The following is a 22,886-nucleotide window of genomic DNA, read 5'->3' on the forward strand; positions in this document are numbered from 1 at the left end:
CCAAGCGTCACTCAATCATTAAAGAGTATTTCAAATGAGAAAATATGTTGTGTTTAACTTGTCATGTGGCGATTTCTTTGGAATCTGTGATGAATCCATTCAAAAAGCGTACAATTCAAGCCTTTGGAAGACCAAGCTGAGAAATGTACATATCCACAAATTTTACACTTTTTACTGAAATGGTCAATATTCATCAAGTTTATGAGAATCAAAAATCATGTGTACAAAATTGCGTCTTTCCATTATATATCTGTGATACGCTTAGCTAGGGCTTAATACAATTTGTGGGTGGTGAAAAGCTGGTTATTTTGCAACTTTTACTTATGCAATAGAAGCGGCATGATGACCCACACTTATGAATTGGTGGCTGTGGTGAAGACATTGAAAAAGAGTCTAAGGATGTTGTCTTCATTTTGATTAGTACTTTTTCTTTATAAAATATCTCCTTGCACAAATACGTGCAATGATTTGAGATGTTTCTGCATAAAGACCGTTGCCATTAGCATTGCAGCTATACACCATGGGTAATTGTATCACACTTAGTGCAATCTAGGTACTTTCTACCAGTTCTTTGGCACATGTCGAAAGTTGAAGAGTGTCACACCCAAGATAGCCCTGGTGTGTTCACTTTCTTTGGTGCACAAATAGGCAGTGAGAGATTAGCTGCTTCCTACGAAGACTAATGAAGTGGAGTACAAAAACCAAGGCCCGAAATGGGAAGACTGCGACTGCCATTTGCTTTCTACCAAATACATAGTTCACCTTTTTAAAAGTAGGCAGAGTATGGGTAACAGCAGACCACTTAATGAAGAAAATCCCAGAGTAATACGTGAGGAAGCACCTCTTCCAGAGGTCATTACCCCAGTAGCGGCCGGTGTTTGCTACAAGTGGCCGGGTAGAATGGGGACGGAGGGCGGCAATGGGGTCACGAAGGGAGGGGGAAAATAAAAAATAATAATAATTTAGTAATAATTTTAAAATCCTTCAGCTGGCCGCATAGTGCTCCTCTGCTCCTCTTTTTCAGGCACAGGCTCCCAACCTGCCCTCAGCCAATAGTGAAGCTGCTCTCACGGGAGAACAGCTTCAGAATTGGCCTGAGCGCTCTCCATTAGTGCTCCAGGACAGACTGGGAGTCTGTGCCAGCTCTCTCCAACCCCAGCAATGCAGCTGGGATTGGAGAGCACTCCCCTGCGCATGATGGTTTGGTCGGCCTGAGATGGCCAGCCAAACCATCATGCCCAGAGAAGGGAGTGTACTACCACTCCCCTCAGTGCGGGACTCCTCAGGTCTTGCCCCCAAGACTCGGCAGGAAAGGAGAAATCAAACATGTGTCGCTTTATTTTTCCTTTCCTGACGTTTTTGGGGGGAGAGGGGGAACGCTCCTCTGCCATGGACGAGGAGCCACCGCGGCATTTCCCATTTTTGGGTTACAAACTCAGAACGGCAAAGTAATACAACAACCCAGAAGTACCTATTCCAGCAATACTTGAAATCTGGCCCTTAATAATGCTAATTTTCCATTCATAAAAACCCAAATAATAAAGTCTGTTTTCAAGTTCTCCTTTACCCTGCTCACTGAGCTTGACATCATCCAACTATACTTCATGTTTTATACCATGAGATCTTGGTTAGTAAACACTACTTGTTATCATTCGCATTTTCACTTACCAAATATCCACTTTTTCAGAAACAGGCTCATTGCGGATAACCTCTGGTGCCATCCATGCCACAGTGCCAGCGAAGGACATTTTAGTACTTTTATCATTAAGCTCCTTCGAAGTGCCAAAGTCAGAAATCTTGACGGTGTCAGTATGCGTGACTAATACACTTTGAAGAGAGAATGAAAACAAATATTTTAGTTGTCTAAAATAAACACTGAAGCATGTCAGTTCTGTCCTCACATAATGGTGAATGATAAATGATTGACTTTAAAACTGCAAAAAAAGAAATAATGTAATTGAAAAGTCTACTGATATATGTAGATTGTAATTTATCTATGTAGCCTTGTTCTTTTATGTTTATTGATCCTGAAATAGTTGCACTGTACTAACGTTTCGGTAAAAAGTTTTAGCAGAGGTGCTGATGTTGAACCAATGTATTTTTTTTTAAATTACTTGTCTACCATTGCAGTCCTGGATCCCCCTTAGCAGAGCCAGAGGCACTCCTATTTAGTCCGAACAGCCATCTAGGCTGTGATATTTCTCCTAAGTGCAAAATGGGCTCTTTTTGCAGAATTCCTCCACCCAGCGAGGTCAATTGTACAGATGTAGGTCTTTCACCAGTCTATCTAGCCGCTGGCTCTCTTGGTTTGACTCGACCAGCTGTGATGATGTTACCTTCGGCTCACTGGGGGCCAGATGTACGTACAACTGGTCGCAAAATACTGGTCACAATTTGCAACCAGTATTTTTGCGACCAGTCTGGTAATTTTGCGATCGACCTACTTACTACTAGGGCAGTCTGCCAGTTACTGATTCATAGTGGGCTGCAATTCGACCAACCTCATGAAAATGAATGAGGTATGTCGCAAATTGCGACTTACTCACTATGAATTGCAGCGATCACATGGATGATGGCCTGCTGGCGTCAGCAGACCACCATGTCTGTGATTGCTTTTTAATAAAGCAATCTGTTTTTTTGTAAAGGAAACAGGGTTGCATTTAAAAAGAAAAGTTTTTTTTTGTTTGATTAAGTGGTCCCGTGGACCACGGACTACTCAAACAATTTTTTTTAAATTCACAAATGGGAAGGGGTCCCAAGGAGACCCCTTCCCAAGCATTAATGTTTTGCAATTGAAATTTGGGTGCAGAACATTAATACATAACAATCAAATTTAGTATTTGGAAGGGATGCTCTAAACATGCCGCTTCCAAATACGTAATCAGTATTTGGTTGTAAAGCCGAAATACGATTTAGTAACATGTTACCGAATTGCAGCTTGTGTTTCATGCATACAAAAATGCCTTTTTGCGGTCGCAAAAAAGGCTGATTCTGTTAATTGGCCGGCTTGCGAATGAAAAAAAGCTTGGTGCATCTGGCCCTAGGTGAGGATTACCCCTTTATAACCTATTCAATCATAGAAGAATGCAGCTTAACCTACAAAACACATGCATGCACACAATCACTCAACTGCCATACGCTGGAAAAATGTAATTGAGGATAAATAGTTCTTCACTATTAATCCTTCTAATTCACCTGTAAGCTGAGTTTTAAAAGAAAATCAGTATTAGGGACATCAAACACATGTACCACTTTTGTTTCTTGTGCCTGCTTACAAAATATATGTATTTTTTTATCACATTCTGGGCTATATATTGCAGCCTGAAGATATAATGAAAGCTGTGGAGATATTTTCATCATTTCTGACAAATTTGCTGAATATTTTGTTGCATTTCTCTAAAGGACAAATATAAATCCTGGAACACTAAGTAAGGAAATGCTGCCCTGAATGTCTGGAGTCTGGCAATATCAAATATGTATGGGGTTTCCTAGAGAATCTAATCTGCTCAATAAATTATCTTTTAGCAAAGACCACAAAATTGTGACATAATCAGTGTTTATGGTACACTGTTCATGTTATTACATATCAAAGTCAGCACTGTATGGAAAGAATGAAAACTATATATTTTCAACTTCTGTACGATGTAAGGAATCTATTGGTGCAAACCAGACCTCTCTTGCCCTGAGTTGTTGGCTAGTAAAACTCTCTGAACATTACATTTGTCTGAGTTGTATCGTTTTTTTCTCGAAAACATGGTAATATCCTCAAGTCTCCCTCATGCTAGAGCACATCTCTGCCAAGACCTGACCCCCAAACTTGCTTCTCTGGGTTTCCTGTGTGTGGGGGTAGAAGACATGTATGTATTTTCTGTGGGTTCAAGGTACCCACAGGCGATAAACTAAGTGCAATGAATTTGGACATTTTGAAAATCAGTCGCAAAATAAATGCATGTTTAGGGTTACCTATCTTTTTTACCACAAATATCGTCCCTGGGATGCATGTAAATGTTGGACTTGGCCCTTTTGGCAGGTTCACCCCTAAACCTTTTGCTTTTTAATGTGACTTGGTGTGAGTTGTTTTTGGCTTCTGCGCACTTTAACACTGTGTCCCAGTGCAAAGTGCGTGCGCAGTCTGAGTGCGTGTGGTGAGATTGGCCTGCCTTCCCATTGGAATGCATGGGGAATGGGTGTGTCTATGGTAGTTCCTGATGTGTGGAGAGTGCAGGGGAGAGTTTGGTATGTGCAAACTCGTGAGATTAAATGCTGCGCGATGGAGTGCGCAGATTTAATGTGTCTAGTGTGGAAGTGCCACTTCTAGAAGTTGGCATGTCTGTGTAGTAAATGTGAACTGACTGTCTGGCGTGCCTGGCTCCAGGAGTCAGGATGGGTCTGCCCCGGTGGTGAATGGAGAGATCTGCATGTTGATGGCAGGGAGGAGTGCACCTGGGACCTGAATAGGGCTGGGCCTTCCCTACACAATGCTGTCTCCGCCCCCTGTGGTGCGACTGATGTCCCTAGCCTGTCCTCTGAATGTGGAGAGAAGGCTGAGCACAACCAAGTGCTCCAAAACCAGTTGCATCTGGTTTTTCCTTAACCCTGTGCTACCAGACAAAGGAAATGTGTATAAAAAGGGGCTGTGACCCCATGAAAGTTGTTCTCTCTGGATCCTAACTTGAGGGGGGCATGCTGCTGCTGCTGGGCACCAGGAGGACCACCAATGGGGACTGCCTCCCTGCTGGAGGGCTCTGTGAGCTGGCCCCTGGGCCCAGCCTTTGCCCCCTACATTGTACCAGACTTTACAGGACTTTGCATTTAAGCGCCTGGGAAGCGCTTTATTTCCCTTCCTAAGGACGCGCTAGCGCCTGGGAGCGCTTCTATGCAGACTTTGCTGTACCTTTAGCGCCTGGGGCGCTTTCCAGGCATTGTCCGCCTTTTCTTTCACTTAGCAGTCCTTGCAGGTGCCCACCCTGCCTTATGGCCGCTTGCCTTTTTATTTAAGGGAGCAGGAGCCAACCCTGCATTGTGTGCGGCGCGGCTGCCCACCCCGCATATTTGCCTTTTGACTTTGCACCGAGTTTTGATCCCTAGCGAGAGCCCACCCCGCCAGCGACGTTGTGCCGAATTTTGATCCCTAGCGGGTGCCCACCCCGCCAGGGACGTTGTGCCGATTTTTGATCCCTAGCGGGTGCCCACTAAACCAGAAACTTTATGCTTAACCACGGGAGCCTACCCCGTATTGCGCCCACACGAAGAAATCACCCCTGCAGCTGGTGGGGATAAAGAGCCTCACCGCCGCAACCCGGTGTGGAGCCCGAGACCCGAAGTCAGGCAGCCCTCGTTGAGACGGAGGCAGGGCCTGACCAGGAAGCAGGAAGTGTGCGCGGCCAGAGCTTCCCCGGGAGAGGAGAAGCTCCAGAGTACCGCCACAAGATGGGAGGCGTGCTGCAGTGGCTGGCGGGGCTCCTGTGCAGAGAGGAGAGCCCCGCGTGCAGCCAGAGTCCGCCCAGGAAGCCGCCGAGGAGACAGAGCCTGCGAATGCCCGAGGAGCCCCGATGAGGAGGGCTCCCCCGAGCCGCACAAGCACCAGGAGCAGCGCCGGCAGAGGAGCCCACGTGAGTGGGGCCCCTGTGTTCAGTATTGTGGACGGGGCGTCGGGGCACATTGCCGGTGCCCGCCCCTCCCCTCCTGCCAGTGCTGACTTGGTTTGGGGGCCATTTCCTTGACCGCCCCCATGAAGAGCCAGGGCGGTCCAACGTGTGGGGGATTATTTTCATTGAAAGATCTCCAGAGTGGGGCCCCGCCTACCTGTGCTCATTTTGGACTTGAGGCTCACAGCGGCGCCGCACCGCTGCAACAAGGGGCACATTTGTTATTTATTCAAAGAGCCTGGCGTGGCTCTATTGGGGGCCATTGTTTCGCGAGTCCCCAGAGCGGGGCTCCAACGTGGGGAGCATTTGTTATATTCGGAGCCCACGAGTCTCCCAGGGGCATTGTGGTGTTCAGAGCCCACGAGGCTTCAACGGATGGCGCACTTTGTGAATTAGAGACTGCGAGGCTCCCACGTTGTTTTGGGGGCACTGTTGTTTCTTTAGGAGCCCCAGAGGAGAGCCAGGAGGTACGCTGGTGCCAGGCTCAGTTTCCACAGCTGCCCAGCACTTAGTGGGCAGCTGCAACGTTTAGGTGGTGCCCCTGCGCCCTGCGTATGCTGCATTTGCAGCTTGTAGCCCTGACATTGTTGGACAACGGGCGTTTGAGCCTCTGAGAGGCCAAGTTGGCCTGGGGACAGTTTTAGGTGTTGTGCCCTTGCTTGGGGTACCCTGTTGATGCCTAATGTGATTTATGCGTAATGTGCAATGTGATACCTCTAGCTGTATTGTTATACTTAGGAGGTTGTTTTGCCTAGTCTAGTTTATACTAGTGAGTTTATGTTTTCCTGCGTGATCTATGCCTATGGTGATTAGTATTGTGTAGTGTGTTCCTACCCTTTACCAGTGGTTACTGGTTGTGTCCTAGAATTGTTATTTTGTGCCACAATAATTCTATGTTCTAGAAGTACTGTTTCTACTAAGTGCTGATTCTGACAGTGGCCCACGTGGCCCTGTCATGTGTATATAATCCCCTGTAAATACTTCCCAGTGCCTGTTGGCGCAGTGTATCTGTGTGATTATGATCTAATGTGTTTATGGTAATACAAAGGCTATTTTTATATATAACCTTGTGTGGAGTTCCTTTTTGTGGTGTACCTAGTGTGTTGCTGCTGTGTGTGTGTTGCACAAACGCTTTACACATTGCCTCCGAGATAAGTCTGACTGCTCGTGCCAAGCTACCAAGGGGGTGAGCAGGGGTTATCTTGGCGTGTGACTCCCTTGCCCTGACTAGAGTGGTGGTTTCTGCCTAGCTTTGGAGCAAGCCTTAGCCAACCAGAAATCCCATGTTCTAACAGTAAACATACCACAATCACATATTGTCCCCATCTATATGAAGACATCTTCAACATCTACACACTATAAGATCAGTAGGTGCCCGACAGCACTCACTTTGATTGACTTGCCAGGAAAACACTCTGAACAAGACAATTATAGGATACTCTAAAACACAGTAGTTTCCTTCAGTCTTTCCAAAATAAGAACAAATCTCTCCAAAGGCTTGATCCAAATCGGTGTTTCTCTAGGTCTTCTGATTGAGGGGTTATCATATATGTGTGGGTTTTATTTTGATTTGAGCAGAGGGCCACAAATTAGGCACCAAGGAATGTTTTTGATGGGGAGTTTCTATATGGTATGTCTGCTGTATTTGGACCCGACATTGCCTGGCAGGCATGGGGACGTACCAAATCCAAGACCACATTGACATTATATTAAATTCAAACAGGCACATACTTGGCCTGTTCCTGTTAGTTATGATAGGCCCACCCAAATACATTTGATACTGTTGCTATTGGCATAAGTATGGGAATGCCAGTTGGTGTGAGTTTTGCTGTTCTACACATTCACTGAAGTGTGTAACAGAAATATGAGGAAATTCTTTTTTTTTTTATATTTGACCTGTACAGGGAATTCTAGTTAAGAATAAGTGGGGGTATCCTCGCAAGCTAAAACCCCATGGACTCCTCAACATGTCTACCATTCAGAAATGTCTGGGGTTCCTAATTTTCCCTAGTTACCAGATGACCCAAATCTAGATAAGTGTTTCTGTGTCCAATGGAGGAGCTGGACGCTGTTTGGAAAAGGGAAAATGCTAACATTGCAGGACTGTTCTTTGGGAGCAAACATGTTTTTCTGTGCTTCAGCTCACTTGTGAGATGCAAATGCATGTTTTGCACCCATGCAAGGAAGTAGGCACTATTTGAATTTTAGCTTAGGCTAAGAAATAAAATGCATACAGCATCCGGTCACTTTCCTAGGGTGCAGAGGTGGGTGGGTGGGTGTGTGTGTCTCACTAATGAGCTGGGCACCGTTTACATTTTCCTTAGTGAAAGAAAAAGGCAAAAGCATCTTGGCTCCTTACTGGGTCACAGAAGTGTGTGTGCCACCCAGGAAGAAGCCCGGTGCAGGAGGCTAAGAAAAAAGGAGTTCTTCGCTGGGCTGCAGAACTGTTTGTATAGGCCCCCACAAACAGCTGGACTATGTGGATTTTTTTCTGAGGCAATTTTTTTTTTATTTGTGTCCGGGATCCTCATTTGGGCACAGAGGTGTGTGCCTGTGTCTTGTGCTGTTTGAAATTTGCCTTAGCCTCAGAAAAAATCCAAACTGCGTAATGCTCCTTGCTTGGGAACAAAGCTGTGTGTCTTGGCCCCAGAACAGTGTCTGACTCCTTGCTGGGGAACAGACACAGCTCCTTCCTCACTGAATGCTTCTCTTGCACATAGAAGCATTCGGAGAGGAAAAAGCTGTGTGAAACCAAATCAGGAAGTGGGGGTTGGACAGGGCGGGACTAGAAACAAACCCAGTCCATCCCCTTCCCATCTCCACCTGTTGCTTCATTTCTTCGGAGGATGGGTTTGGAAGTGGTGAGAAGCGGGTGATGGGAGTGTGGGATTAGCAGAACTGTTCCTCCAGCCAATTGATAGTACCACATTACAAGACAAAACTACACAGGTATCATTTTTTTCAGGGTGTACCCACTACTGTGGCTAGTGCTTCTTGTGTGATAATACAAGGTCTACCACTGGTCAGCTGCACTGAACTCTTAAGAGCAACAGCAGGAGATTTGGTGCACTGCAAGGGCAATGAATGGCACTCTTTGAAGGGTTTCAATACCTATCTATTAACAGTTGCAAAACAACTCTGCTGGCTCCCATCGTGTGGCCGATATCTTCAACTCATGTTCCAAGTTGGTATATCTAGTTATTAGCATGCATCCATCCATACACTCCCTCTGCCATGACTGATGTAGAACCATGTGTTGCTTTTGAAACTCTGATACTGATGGACACCCTATCTTTAATGTACCTCCTAATATCAAATCTCTTCTAGACTAAAGATGCTTTTGGGGTACCTGTTAGTACCCAACCCATACACTGTCCTTCGCTTTCTTTAAACACTATATTAGCTAAATAATGTTTGGTCTACCCACTAAGTCTTTGACCTCCTGGTGGCGGTTCTAATGAAACCCTTTCACTCTGTGACTTGGTGCAACCATCTCTTCCTCTGGCCCTATTTAGAGCCTGTGGATGCTTCAAAACCATCTCTCCATATTTGTTTCACCATAATGCATTTTCACACTTTGAAACACTTTCTTGATTTCTAGATTTCTATATTGTTTTGGTTCTTCACTCAAAGCTCCATCTAGCCAAACCTGTAATATGTGGCAAGGGAGCATTTCTTATGCATACCATACCGCTGTCCTCCTTTTTCTAAATTAAAAGCCCTGAGACTTCACATCGTCTCTAATATGTTCATCTCTGACCGCAGCAATTTTTTTAGGGTCTAGCTATGAAGCGCAACACACTTGGCATACATAGTGTAGACCAATCATACTCCATATTGCCATGCATCAGTAAAGTGCAAATCACACAATTCGCAGACCTGGCATTATAAATTGGTGTTAGTACAAATGCCACGCAAAGTGTTGTCAAAAAATAATCTAAAACCACCAACCAGCGTGAAAAAACTTGCATGCCCACCTGAACTAACTTATCATTAATTTGATCCCTAAACATGTTTTCTAACATTTGTGGATGGCCCGTAATCCGCATGGGCGATAGAGTAAATTATCCTGGTGGAGCTGCCGCCTGCCAAATTATGAAATGGTCACTGGCCCTGTGGACATTTCCAGCACTGACAGGAACTGCGGTGAAAGGAGTTCCTGCCAATCCATTGTAACTATGACAGATGGCTTCATTAAACATGACAGAGCCAAACATTAAAGTTAAATTCTTTTTTTTAAAACCCAAAGCAGATTTTTTTGTAAAATACATTTAAAAAAACACAATGCCCCCACCCCGAGGAGGACATTGAGCACTTTTCAGTGCCCCTTACCACTAGTTTTTTTTCTGGTGGTGATGGGGCTGACAAATGGCTATATATCCTCCCATTTAAATGAAGCGGGCCGACAGCCCAATGGAGTTTGACCACGGAGCAGAAGGAGTAGCCTCTGCCATCGTGAAACTATGGTCTGCCCAAATTTAAATTGAGTGGGGAGACCATAGTCTTGGCAGGGAGGGAACTCTGTCACCATTGCAACAGAGTTCCCTCTCCGCCAACATATAAACCAGACCTATAATCTTCAGAATCATTTTCTTTTGTGAAAGAATGTCCTTTTCTAAATACATTTTTTAAGCCAAGTCGTGTAAAACTGGGGAATAACAAAATTAAATTTACATACTTCAATCATATAAAATATAAAAATTTGATGTCAGATATTAAAATTGCAAGATTACGGAAGCTTACTTTGGTGATTTGAGGTCCCGGTGAATGATCTTGTGCAAGTGCAGGTAGCTCATCCCACTGGCAATCCCCGAAGACCAATCCACCAGCAGGTGAGGGGTAACTTTGCGGCCTGCTCGAAGCACTTCATAAAGCTGCCCATGTGCACAATACTCCATAATGATGCAGTAACATGGTGCCTGGGTGCAAACAGCCCTGCCAAGAGAAAAGTGTACCTCTGTTATTACAGATGAAAATGCAGACAGCTATATCTTTATTACCATCTATGTTTAGAGTGCCACATGAAAGCACGCCGCTATACAGCTCGACCTTGCCTTTGTTTGCCGAGTACACTATGTAATACTTGCAGGATTCACAAACCACTGTAAAGTTCATCATCCATCAGAATTAGCTTCGACAGTAGACCAATGTCGGGTAGGCTTGTCACTGGTGTAATTTCACCTAATATTAATTTGCACGGGGATACAGTTTGCCCACCTCGTGGTACAGAGTTGGGGAGAAGCACATGCATTTTGCCACTTGCAACATCAAACTTCCACTACTTTTTCCTATAAAGAACCATCACGTAAAAGGTTAAGGCAGATCTTCATGAGCATCCGGGTGAAAAGTAAGTGTGTGTGATGGGGGCGTCTGCTCTGCCTTGAAGCCAGGAAGGGGCAGGGAGCTAAACAAGGAGCCTTCTCGCCTGGGCACCTACTACCTGAAAGAAATGTAAATAAGTGCAATTGGTGATCACAAAATGTAAAGCCTTTTTGATGGCCAGAACAGACATTAAAATGTTGGGAGTCCGTTGAATCCTCAAGGTGATAAAGATTTGTTCTTTTGAGAGGTAATGTAAAGGATATTACTAACTGAGGTCTGAATTACAGTTCTTTTAATGGACACTAATAAAAAAAATGCTAGAACTAAGTGCAGTCTGATTGTGAAATACGAAAAAAGATATTTTGAACCACTTCTATCTCAAACACAAAGAGGTCCATTAGGATGGCGGGTGGACTTCAGTCCGCCCGAAACATTGGCGGTGCTGGGACCGGCTGCCAGTGGTGCATTACAATTACATTGTGGCGAGCGGTGCTGTAAGCAGCACCTGTCACAATGCAATATATGCATGTTGTGCATTGGCATGCAAAACGTGATAGGCCCTGCGCGGTGCCTGACAACTTGTGCATGCCAATGTTGGAGGGTATCATGGGTACCCCCCATGTGCAGCGGGGGGGTACCCTCCAGCCCCCACCCTCCTGGGGGCCCACAACGAGCCCCCAAAGAGAACTCCACATGCCTTTCCATGGCAGAGTCTCTGCCATGGAAAGGCATTGAAAATACCACATACTAATATGGATGGCAATACCTGCAAGGCACCGCCACCATTTTATGGGCCATTTCGGCCCAGTAGGCAGCAGTCAATCTTATACAATGTATAATACATTTTTAAATGGATGACAACATATTGGCCTCATTGAACTATAAATACACAAGCCAACCAGGATTTATTTCTGTGACTCGGGTTACACACAGGCATCTGCAGTAATCGCATTAACCAATTTAGGGTTCATAACGTAAATCGTTTATCTTGCATTTATCAATTTAAGGAGTTTGTTTTGTTTTATATGCTGTTGCATGGAAGTGGAACGGAGATACCAACAAAATAGTTGCAGTATAATGTGTAGTTTTTGCCACCTCTTTGAACCTGCCCCCACAATTACTGACTCAGCCCCCACTGCACTCTGGCTCACAGTTCCCACACGTAAAAATGACAATTCTTAAAACCAATAAAAAAACCTTCTTGATCATGGACGTGAGGCCTTCAGTTCCTGGCAGTTTTTGCAGTATGGGGTTGGTACATAAAAGTGCCAGCGTATCTTCTACAATGTGTGCAGAGATTTATGAAGAAAATCACCTGAAAGTTTAGTCACATGAACAAAGGGCTTGGTGTCAACCTCTGGTGCCCAATAAATGACATGATATTCCCTAACAGCATTCATACAGTGAGGAAATTAGGCTCTGAAACACTTCTGCCTCATGACAGGACTGCTCAGCTGAGGCGAAAGAGGCAGGACTACTGCACTGGAGGGAAATGGTGGCATCCAAAGCTAATCAAGGCTTTCGTTACAGGCATACACAACAGCTACTTGGGGTCAAGGAGTGTATAATGACTTAAATGGAGGTTCTTCAGACAGAAAACCTGGATTATCTGGATACCTCAACCAAATCCGCTGGCAAGGTCAAGACAATGCGGACAGTAATATTGTCCGCACCTGCAAAAAGATTATGGAACACATGAGAGCAAATAGGCATGTTGACCACAATTACCCAGTGGCCAAACATTTTGAGGAATATCATTATAAAAATGTAAACTCACTTGTTTATTTGGCCTTAACCGGGTGCCCTTTGAAATCAGAGGAGGTGATTGACTAAATAAATTAAGGATGGAATCAAAATATATAATTGAATTGGTAACCAAGAAACCCTTGGGCTCCGATAAGGACAAAAAGCTGCATGTACACATATGGAGAATAAGGTGGTTTGCAGGAGATTTATACACACATCACACAGAAAAGGCTATAGCACGGAAAAACGCCATGCCCAATATCTCAGATGATATCCACAGATCCTTAGATGAAGGTGAAGTATGTCTTCTAATCCTTATTGACCTATCAGTGGCGTTCAACACAATAAATCATGCAGCATTACTTGAGACTCTGAAGAGACGCTCTGGCATTAATGGCATAGTACTAAAATGGTCCGCTTCCTACCTTCAACACCGATCACAACAAATACAATTCAACTCCTGTCTCTCTAAGCCTACACAAGTCACGCTTGGTGTCCCCCAAAGCTCAATCCTCTCCCCGTCCCTCTTCAATCTCTTCATGGAACCACTTATAATCATTCTGAAGCAAGCTGGAGTTAAGTATCACTTATATGCAGATGACACACAACTCTACTATAAAATCAAATCACCCAGTGACATCAGACACCTCAATGACACACTAACCAAGATACAAACTTGGTTTCCCTCGAACCACCTAAAGCTGAATCCGGACACAAGTAAATTCATACTGTTCTTCTTCGAAAAGTAACCACCTACCTATCCAAGCTTGGCTCATGAATCTGGATGCCTTAAACTGCTCCGTCGTCCTCTCCAACTTGGTAAAATCACTAGGCATTACCTTGGACAAAAACTTGTCAATAAAGGACAACATCAAACATTCTGCAAAAGGTGCACTGTACTCTCTAAAACACCTCAAGAAAATTAAACCTCTCATCCCCCAGTATTAGTTCAATCCCTAGTCCTCTCTAAACTGGACTATGGGAACGCAATCCTAGCAGGAAAGCCATAAGCTCACCTAGCCCTACTAAGGTCAGTATATGGCCTTGTTGTCTATAAGTGCATTGAATTGTAAATTCAATCCATTGGCATTGATGTTGTTAATAAACTCTTTAGCCCTATCATAAGATCCCTTCCACACAACAAAGATGTCAGCAATAAAACACATCCAATATAAAATGTATGCTTCCCAGTCCTGCCTGTGGACCTCCCTGAGAACCTGCTCCTCCCACCAACTCGCATGTAAACATGCGTAACTGGGGGAGAAGCAGGCTCCCATGGTTACTCCTCTGTGCTTTTGGTAAACATCCTTGTTCAATAAAAAGAAGTAATTATGAAGCTAACATTCTATCATTTCTAGAATAATTGCATTGTGGCTGTATTTTTCAATTGGTCTTTTCTGAAGATAAAGTTCAACTGCCCTTAGACCGTCTAAATGATTAATGCTAGTGTAGGATGCACTAACATCAAGAGTGATTAAAATATTCTCCTCCAACAAAGGTACAAGTCTTATTTTGTCTAAGAAATCATTTGTCCCTTGTGTAGGAAGGTGGAGCAGAGACTAGATCTTGCAGTAAAAAATCCACATACTGAGACATATTTTCCAACAGTCCCCCTTTGGCTGATATTATTGGTCGTCCTGGAATAGGAAAAATGTTCTTGTGTATTTTAGGTATGAAATACAGTACAGGAATGATAGGGGACTCATTGTTGAGAAAAAGAAATGCATCATTAGAAATCAATCCTTCTCTCTTCCATTTGAGAAGATGCAGTTTACAATTTTCTTTAATCAATTTCAACCGGTTGTTGTTGGACTTTTTGAAACACTATGGGGTCGATTCCGATTCGGGAAAAACTGCTCCGAATAGCCGTTCAGAGCATTTTTCCCGTACGAATCGTACCCTGCAACGTCCCCCGTACGTACGACGAAGTACGATTCGTACCAGGAGCCACCGTACAAGACACAGTACGACTCTAATCTCCGTACGATTCTCCCTCGGAACCCGCTGTACGCGACATCTGTACGGTTCATGGCTGGTTTTTACGACCCAGCAAGTACGATACGTGTCGGGTACGCACCGTACGAGCCTTTTTCTACGGGAGCTGAAAAATGCCGTAAAAGCAGAGTTCGCGCCGAAACAGGTACGGAACGGCCCCCCGGGTACGGTGTGTACTCCCCATGATCGCAGGGGTACGCACCGTACCCCTGCGATCATGGGGTGTACGAGCCGTACCCCCATTGTACGATGGGGGTACGGCTCGTACACCGATTGTACAATGGGGGTACGGCTCGTACACCGATCGTACAATGGGGGTACGGCTCGTACACCGATCGTACAATGGGGTACGGCTCGTACACCGATCGTACAATGGGGGTACGGTTCGTACACCGATTGTACAATGGGGGTACGGCTCGTACACCGATCATACAATGGGGTACGGCTCGTACACCGATCGTACAATAGGGGTACGGCTCGTACACCGATCGTACAATGGGGGTACGGCTCGTACACCCCATGATCGCAGGGGTACGGTGCGTATCCCTGCGATCGTGGGGGGTACGGACCGTACGGTGTGTATGTGTTTGTGTGCTTTTCCGTACGACTCACCCTTACCGGACGTGGACCGTACGAATCGCGTCCTCATACCCCGGTCCAGATCGTACTCGTCGGGTCGTACGGCATGTGTACGAGTCGTACGGTTCACGGTTTCAGCCTTGCAATACGTACGGATCGCGACGATTCGGACGGATTCACGGAATACGGATCGTACTTCGCGACTCGGACGGACGGGTACGATTCGTACGGAGAGGTCTCCGGATACAAATCGTACAGACGTTTTTTTCCCCGAATCGGAATCGACCCCAATGTGTCGTCCAGATGTTTATGCGCTTCTGCAAGGTATTCTTCCTTTGGCCACAAGACAATGTTCCCTCCTTTGTCGGATTTATTGATAATCAATCCACTCTGTTTCTGTAACTTCTTTATCAACTCATGATATTTTCTGCCTCTATACTTCATTTTCGTTTTCCTACGCTGAGTTCTTAACTGTAGTGTTTTTAGCTCTTCCACCATCACTTATAAAAAGATGTCTATGGCATCTCGAGGCATAACGAATACATTTTGATGTAGCTTTAAAAGGACTAGATTTGGCGGATGCCAAGTTGATTCCAGCGTTGTGCAGACTGTCCTGAGTGACTTGGATTTTCATTATTGCTCTCAGACGCCAAGGCTTCTAAGGTATGCAACGCTGGTATAGAAAAAGATTGGAAAAAGTAGATGTATTGTTCGTTACAATAAATTCCTCATTCTTTTTAGATTTTTTGATCGCAAAGTACTTGGTTAGCTTCAGTTTTCTTATAAATTTGAATATGTCAACACGCATTTGAACATAGTTCACATTACTCTCAGGGCAGAAAGAAAGACCCATTGACAAAAGCTGTGTCTCTGCTTGCTCTAATTGTACATTGGACAGGTTGATGACTGTGTTGGTATTCCTGTTCACTTTTTCTTCTACCTGTTGTTATGTTGTCTCCTGCCTCTTGCGTTTGTTGCATTTCCTTCTTGCCCTCCGCCTTTGGTTGCGCCTTTGTCTGGTGCTTGTTGGGGTTCCGCGGTCTTTAGGGTTGCACAACGATCCAGTCGTAAAAAATCTAGCTCCTCCAGAGGGTTAGTGTGCCCATATCTTTCCCCGCATTGCCCCTCTCCAGACTTGTATCTTCCAAATCAGTATCACTTTGGATTGAACTGGCATCAGATGCCGATGCTGTTTGAAGCTCTTCACTCAGATTATCTGACTTGGCATTATCTTTGTCTTGATAAATTTGTGAGAAGTGCGTTTAATAAAATCATATTTACGTGAAAATGTAAATATTTGGCCAGATTCACAATCCAATTTATCATGGGCAAACTTGAATGCCTTCCTGGTTTTTATGATGTCCTCTTGTTTTTTATACGTACTTTCATGTAATTTTTACTTTTAGTGATCAATTCCTTGAATTCTGACTATTCCAGCTCTCCATTAATCCTTTCTATTTCCTTCAAAATGCTCTCTTGATCACTGTGTGCATATTTTATTAAAATATGCACAAGACGCATTGAAGCTTTGAGAATGCTCTCGGCCCATTCCTTCAACATGGCGGGTTGGGTAGTCTCAAAACTGGGGGCTATAATAATGAGCAAGCGCTGCGGGATCCGTCCTGCTTCCACATATTTTTCCAGGGACTTCTGCTCCCACCACTTTGTCATTTCATTTCTCATGTGTTTTTCCAAGGTTTTCAAAAGTGCTTTGATTGACATCGCCGTCCGGCGATGATTTCAATGCTCCTTTATTGTGCCTGATTTCGAAGGCTGAGGGGAGATTCTCAAATAGTTCTTGTGCTGCTGCTTCCCTCTCTCGCAGCGCCTCATCTGCCATGTTGATTCTGTAAACTAATGACAATGTCCAAAGAGCTGGAGCGGATAATCAAACACCTAATGTGATTAATTTCTCTTAGTACCCAATGTACATCTGTTGCCGCTCTGCTCCCACTAAAAGCACTCCTCCCCATCTGTATATATCCCAACTCGACACGGCTTACCGACAATTTCACAGAAAATCCGCGCGTCCGCCGACTCGCGTTCCTCTGCTACTTTTGTCCGGCAAGCTCGATAAAGTTGTTCCGGGTACAGGGGGCTACCGCAGCACATGTTCCTTGCGGAAATTGAAGACTTAAAGAGCCGGCTAAAAACTGCCTGCTCCAGCATGCGAACAGACTCCAACACACTCGGTCTCGCATATAAGAGTTTTATTCATGACTACAAGCAACCAGGTAATTCGTTACAACCACAAAAGTGGTCTTTGTCAAACCTAAGGTTGCTCCATTTTTTTGTTCTTTTTATACTGTTGATAAAGTTTCAACAACATTAAAGTGACAGTGCTCAATTTCCAAATTAAAGTGATACATGCAATCTCAATCCTGATATAAAATGACCTGTGCCTCGCACATAAAGTATTATTTCTATATTAGTGCTATTTTTACACTCAAGGCGTGACATAGAAAAATGGCAAAAGTAATTTCAAATACAATTAAAAGTCAAATGTATCTAAAATGTATCTAAAAATTGTCATTGATTACACTATACATTATATATATATTCATTGAAAAAAACAAAGGTTACAGGGACGATATAGTTGGGCTCAAGTTTCACTCATACAAAACCAGTGAAAGTCAGGCGCCACAGTGACCTGAGCTAACTATTACTTATGCCCCCGCAATCCACTGCTTATGACCTCACATATTACATCACTCATGACATGGTCAGTGACATTACTGATGACATCACTGATGGCATCACTGATCACATTGTCCAGTGAGTACGTTTTGAAAACTTGTCTGAGAATTAAAGCTATATAGTAAGCTACTGCATAAGTTAAATTACTATTCTTTCTGTAATACTATTTCTAACATATGTGATCTGAATGATTGTGTGATTGTATCCATGTATGAGTGGCTGTATGGGTATGTGAGTGGGTGTATAAGTGAGTATATGGATTAATATGTCGGTGCATGAGTAGCTGCATGGGAAGATAAGTGGGTGTATGACTAGCTGTATGGGTGAGTAAGTGGCTGTGTGAGTGGCTGTATTGGTGAGTAGCTGTGCGAGTGGCTGTATGGATGGGTGAGTTGATGTTGGAGTGGCTGTATGGGTGACTGAGTGGCTGTATGAGTGGATGTGTGGGTGAGTGACTGGGTGAATAAGTTGCTTTATGGGTGAGTGGTTGGCTGTTTGATTGGGTGTTTGGTTAACTGAGTGGGTGTGTGAGTGGCTGTATTGGAGAGTGAGTGTCTGTGAGAGTGTTTGTATGATGTGTGAATGGGTATAAAAGTGGGTGTGTGAGTAGGTGCATGAGTCGTTGTATGGGGAAGTGAGTGGCTGTGTGAGTAGGTATATGGGTAAGAAAGTGGTTGTATTGGTGAGTAGCTATGTGAGTGGCTGGATGGATGGGTGAGTTGGTGTGTGAGTGACAGCCTGGGTGAGTGACTGGGTGTATAAGTTGCTGTATGGGTGGGTGTTTGGTTAACTGAGTGGGTGTGTGAGTGGCTGTATTGTAGAGTGAGTGTCTGTAAGAGTGTCTATATGGGTATGTGAATGAGTATAAAAGTGGGTGTGTGAGTGGATGCATGCGTAATTGTGTGGGTGTGTGCAAGAGTGGTTGATTGTGTGAGTGAGTGGCTGTGAGTAGGTGTATGGGTAAGAAAGTGGCTGTGAGTGGCTGTATTATCAACATGAAAAAAGGGGGGAAGACCTTTGCATACCACTAATGAAACCGGGAGGGGGGGAAGGGGGGGGAGGAGGAATTGGGAGGCGCTTGCAGATGATTTCTGGCATTTGCATACTCAGGATAATCAAAAGGGAGACCCAAGGTCGCAATTCTTATTTTTTTCCAAGGGCCGATTTCAGCTCCAGGGTTCTAAAACCCGGGGCTTAACCAAAAATCAAAGAGGGAGTGCGATCGTGCGGCCCCCCTCTTGTGGCCAATTTCGGCCCTGGTAATGCAACCCGGGACCCAGACTCTTGCTCCTGGGTGATCTGGACACCACCCAGGGCACATAGTGTGCTAGGTTGAGGACCGTGGGGGGAGCCTTAATGCCCTGCAGTCCCTGCCAGCTCCCTGCCTCCAGCGGAAGTCAGCATTGCTCCCACACATAGGGGGCAGCAAAAAGTGCTGCTCCCTGGATGTGGGGGCAATTTTTTCATCTGTTTTCCTGCCCGTTTGACTGCGGGCAACCAAAAAGATGAAAAGTCTGCTGCCAGCGAGCGGGAGCGAGCTTACTGTTTGTTCTCACTTGGCAGGAGCTGTCAAAGCTCAGGCCAAGCCAGAGCAAACAGGAATGTCCCAAGGGTGGGCTTCCGGGAAATAAGGAGCCAGCCTGGTGGGTGGTGGCTATCCCCAGGCCCATTAGTGGCTCCAAGAGGGGACCTTGCTGCCCCTCTCCTAATATTTTTAAGGGCCTGACCCGAGGAGGTGGTGGTCCCCCGGGGCAGAGCCCTTAGCCCCCTTCCTTTGAAAAATGTAAAAAGCCCAGGGGTGGTGGTGGTTTCCCGGGATCATAAATGGCCCGGGAGGGAGGCCCATATGGCCCCCTCCTGTTTTTGACTAACTGGCCCCAGGGAGGTGGTGGTCCCCAGGGCCCTTGAAGGGCAATGGAGGGGGGGGGGGCGTCCACATGGCCCCCCAACACTTTGTTAATAAATTCCTGAGTAGGTGGTGGTCCCCTGGGCTTAGAAGAGCCTCAGGAAGAGAGGTGCATGGCCCTCCTCTGCTTTCTTTTTTTTTACTCAACCTGTTCTGGGGAGGTGGCGATCCCCGGGGCCAAAATTGGCCATGGGGAGGGGGGCCTCGTACACCTCCCTCTGTTGTTCGACTTTGTGGCCCTAGGGAGGTGGTGATCCCCGATGCCCTTGAAGGGCAATGGAGGGGGGTCCGCATGGCCCCCCTTCAATTTGTTAATAGGTCCACGGGGCTTATAAGTGCCTCAGGAGGAGGTCCATGCGGCTTCTCTGTTTTTTGTTTTTATCGACTTGCCCAGGGGAGGTGGTGGTCCCCGGTGCCAAGATTGGCCATGGGGAGGAGGGCCTCTTGCACCCCCTCCCCTTATTTATACAATATATAAGCTCTCAGGACCTGGCTCACCTGGGGCCCATATTTAAACAGGCACAGGAGAAAGTGCTTGTTTTTGTTTTTTTACTGCAAATTCACAAATCTGTCACGATTTTTGCAGCAAATTTGTTTAAAAATATGCTTTTTGGCCCTGACGGGGTCCCTGCAGGACCCCACCACCAGGCCTCTGGGGTTTAAGGTATTCCTACCCTGCCCCCTTCTCTTTTTTTTACCGTTTCTGTTTGGGACTCGGCTGCATCAGAGTCTCAAGATGGCTGCCAACACATCCTGGTTGAAGTGTTGGCAGCCACTCAGATCTCTGCATGAGATAGGGAGGATTCACGAAGGGTTCGTGTCCCTAGATATACAAATCAGTTTTTCTTTTAATAGCTTCAAAACTACTAAACTGATTTACACCAAATAACAACAAGCATTTGCAATGCAACGGGTCTCGCACTTACGCGAGTTTCAGCTATTGGCATTGTAAATGATAATTACTTTTATTTATGTTTTGGTTTTTGAAACATAAATACAATGCCAATAGCTTAAAGTTGAGTAAATGCGAGACCTATTGCATTGCAAATGCTTGTTCATTCCTGTACATAGCTCTATGACAACCGTGAGAACAGTCTTCCGAGCCTGTCAGCGAGAGTAAGAATAACATTCTGACACCCTAACTAGAAAATTTGAATAAATCAGTTTTTATCGCAACTGCTGGCATGCCTGCAGAAGGGTACATAAATGTGTAAGGTGCAAATATACGAGTAGGAGCAATAAAACTGTATTGAATGAGTAAAGGTGACACAGCAGATTTGGCTAACATGCGTAACTCAGCATTGCCATATCATATCAGTACAATTAACATTCTTATAAAAGTTGGCATGAGAGTTCCAGGGCCTGATGCTGAAAGGCTGTGACTTTAGACATCATTTTATTTTGAAAGCACTGAAACTTCTCCAATTGCTAGAGGAAAAAATAAAAACAGAGTACACTGCACCAATTTCTTTTCTTCCATCATAGGGATGGTATTGGGGAGGAATACCAGCCAGTGGACTGTACACCATACTGCCTTCAGTCCTAGGATGCTTGTTTCCGGTCCAGGCCTGGCTTGCAGTTCGGGCTGGACTGTTTCCATGAGGCACAGGGTCAAGACCAATTTGAATATGGCCAGGTCTAAACTGGGGTGGCATGTTGAGCAAAAGAATGATGGATTTAACCCAGATCTCTTGACTGGGGGAGAATGTTTTGATTTGTTCTGCATGCCATCCATCAATTGTGTGTCTTTTGCATTCTCGCCCTAAGTGTGTAGGGTATGCCCAGACGTGGGTCCCGGGCTCACTGTGCCACTGGATTCAAGCTATCCTGGCTGATGAGGGGTGAATCCGAAATCGGTCCTAGGATGCTTGTGTCAGGTCCAGGGAGGACCTGCTTGGTATTTCGGGTGTTCCATCCATCAATTGTGTGTCTTTTGCATATGTACGATGACAGCACTGGAAAATCCAATAGATCAGGCTTTTAGAGCTGAGACATCTTTGTTTTGCCAGTTCTTAGTAAAGTCTATTTGAATTACAATACAAAATAGCACTATGGCAAAGAGGGTTTAAAAATTTTAACAAATGTACATGCTCTATGTACAAAAATATGCAATGAATGTCCAGTAAGATATTGCTGAAACCAGTGGTAAAGCCAATAGGTCAGAAAGACAAGACCTATCAGCTTTGCCAATGCTTCTTTAATAAGAAACAGAACATTCTTGCAAAGTTTTCATAATACATATACCGATAAGAGAAAGCAAAAATAAATAAACAATACAAACTAATGTAAAATGGGTATCTTACAATAACCATCAGAGTCCCTTTTTAACTCACTGGCTTGCAACAAGAAAAAATGAAAAACAAAACATAGTTTTGGGCTTTTTAGTCAAGATGCCCCCCTGTTCTCAGAATAAATGCTTTACCCGTGTGTAATGATTATGTGCAATGTACAGATTTTATTTACTGTTATACTGAAGAGCGCATATCAATATTAATATTTCTCTGTTTTTTCTCCAGCTCCACTACAATACCTTCTGGAAACGTTTTAAAATGTTAATATTAATTGAGAGAAAATATTACGTTTTTGAAAGGACCTGGCCAAACTAATTTTAAGTAAATGGCGGCTCAGAATGGAAGAGTTTGAGGACCACTCTTGTAGACCCGTATGACCTACGTCCCAAGGTTTGCTTACAGCCAATGCTGATGTCGCATTGCCATCGATAAGATATGAAACGGCAAAGCCAATTGCTGTAGGTGCCATGCGTGAGCTGCACAGTGACAAGGCCTACGTGCCCAACTAGACTGTGCCAACAATCTGATCGCTGTGGAGAAAACGCCAATACTTCACATGCTGTGGGTCCAAGTCCAGACTGCGTGGTGTTCCACACGTGGGAAGAGAGGTTATTAAATGGCCATTAATACCTTTTGTTGGACAGCCCGCCGTGCAGCGGAGGGCTTAAACAACTTTCTGCAAGATTATAAGCACGCACCGGC

General features: G+C 44.9%; 1 protein-coding gene across 4 annotated transcripts in view; it reads right to left on the reverse strand.

Moving 5' to 3' along the window:
* Window positions 1-22,886, reverse strand: part of MAP3K13 (mitogen-activated protein kinase kinase kinase 13) — a 536,979-nt gene that overhangs the window by 144,784 nt on the left and 369,309 nt on the right. For all 4 annotated transcript variants that reach the window (XM_078680462.1, XM_078680465.1, XM_078680461.1 and 1 more), the window contains 2 exons: window positions 10,392-10,583; window positions 1,669-1,827 (listed from right to left, as the gene is read on the reverse strand). In XM_078680462.1, coding sequence (XP_078536588.1) covers window positions 1,669-1,827; window positions 10,392-10,583 — 351 coding nt within the window. The remainder of the gene's footprint in view (window positions 1-1,668; window positions 1,828-10,391; window positions 10,584-22,886) is intronic.

Source organism: Lissotriton helveticus, chromosome 3_1 (genome assembly GCF_964261635.1).
Source record: "Lissotriton helveticus chromosome 3_1, aLisHel1.1, whole genome shotgun sequence".
Lineage (NCBI taxonomy): Eukaryota > Metazoa > Chordata > Amphibia > Caudata > Salamandridae > Lissotriton > Lissotriton helveticus.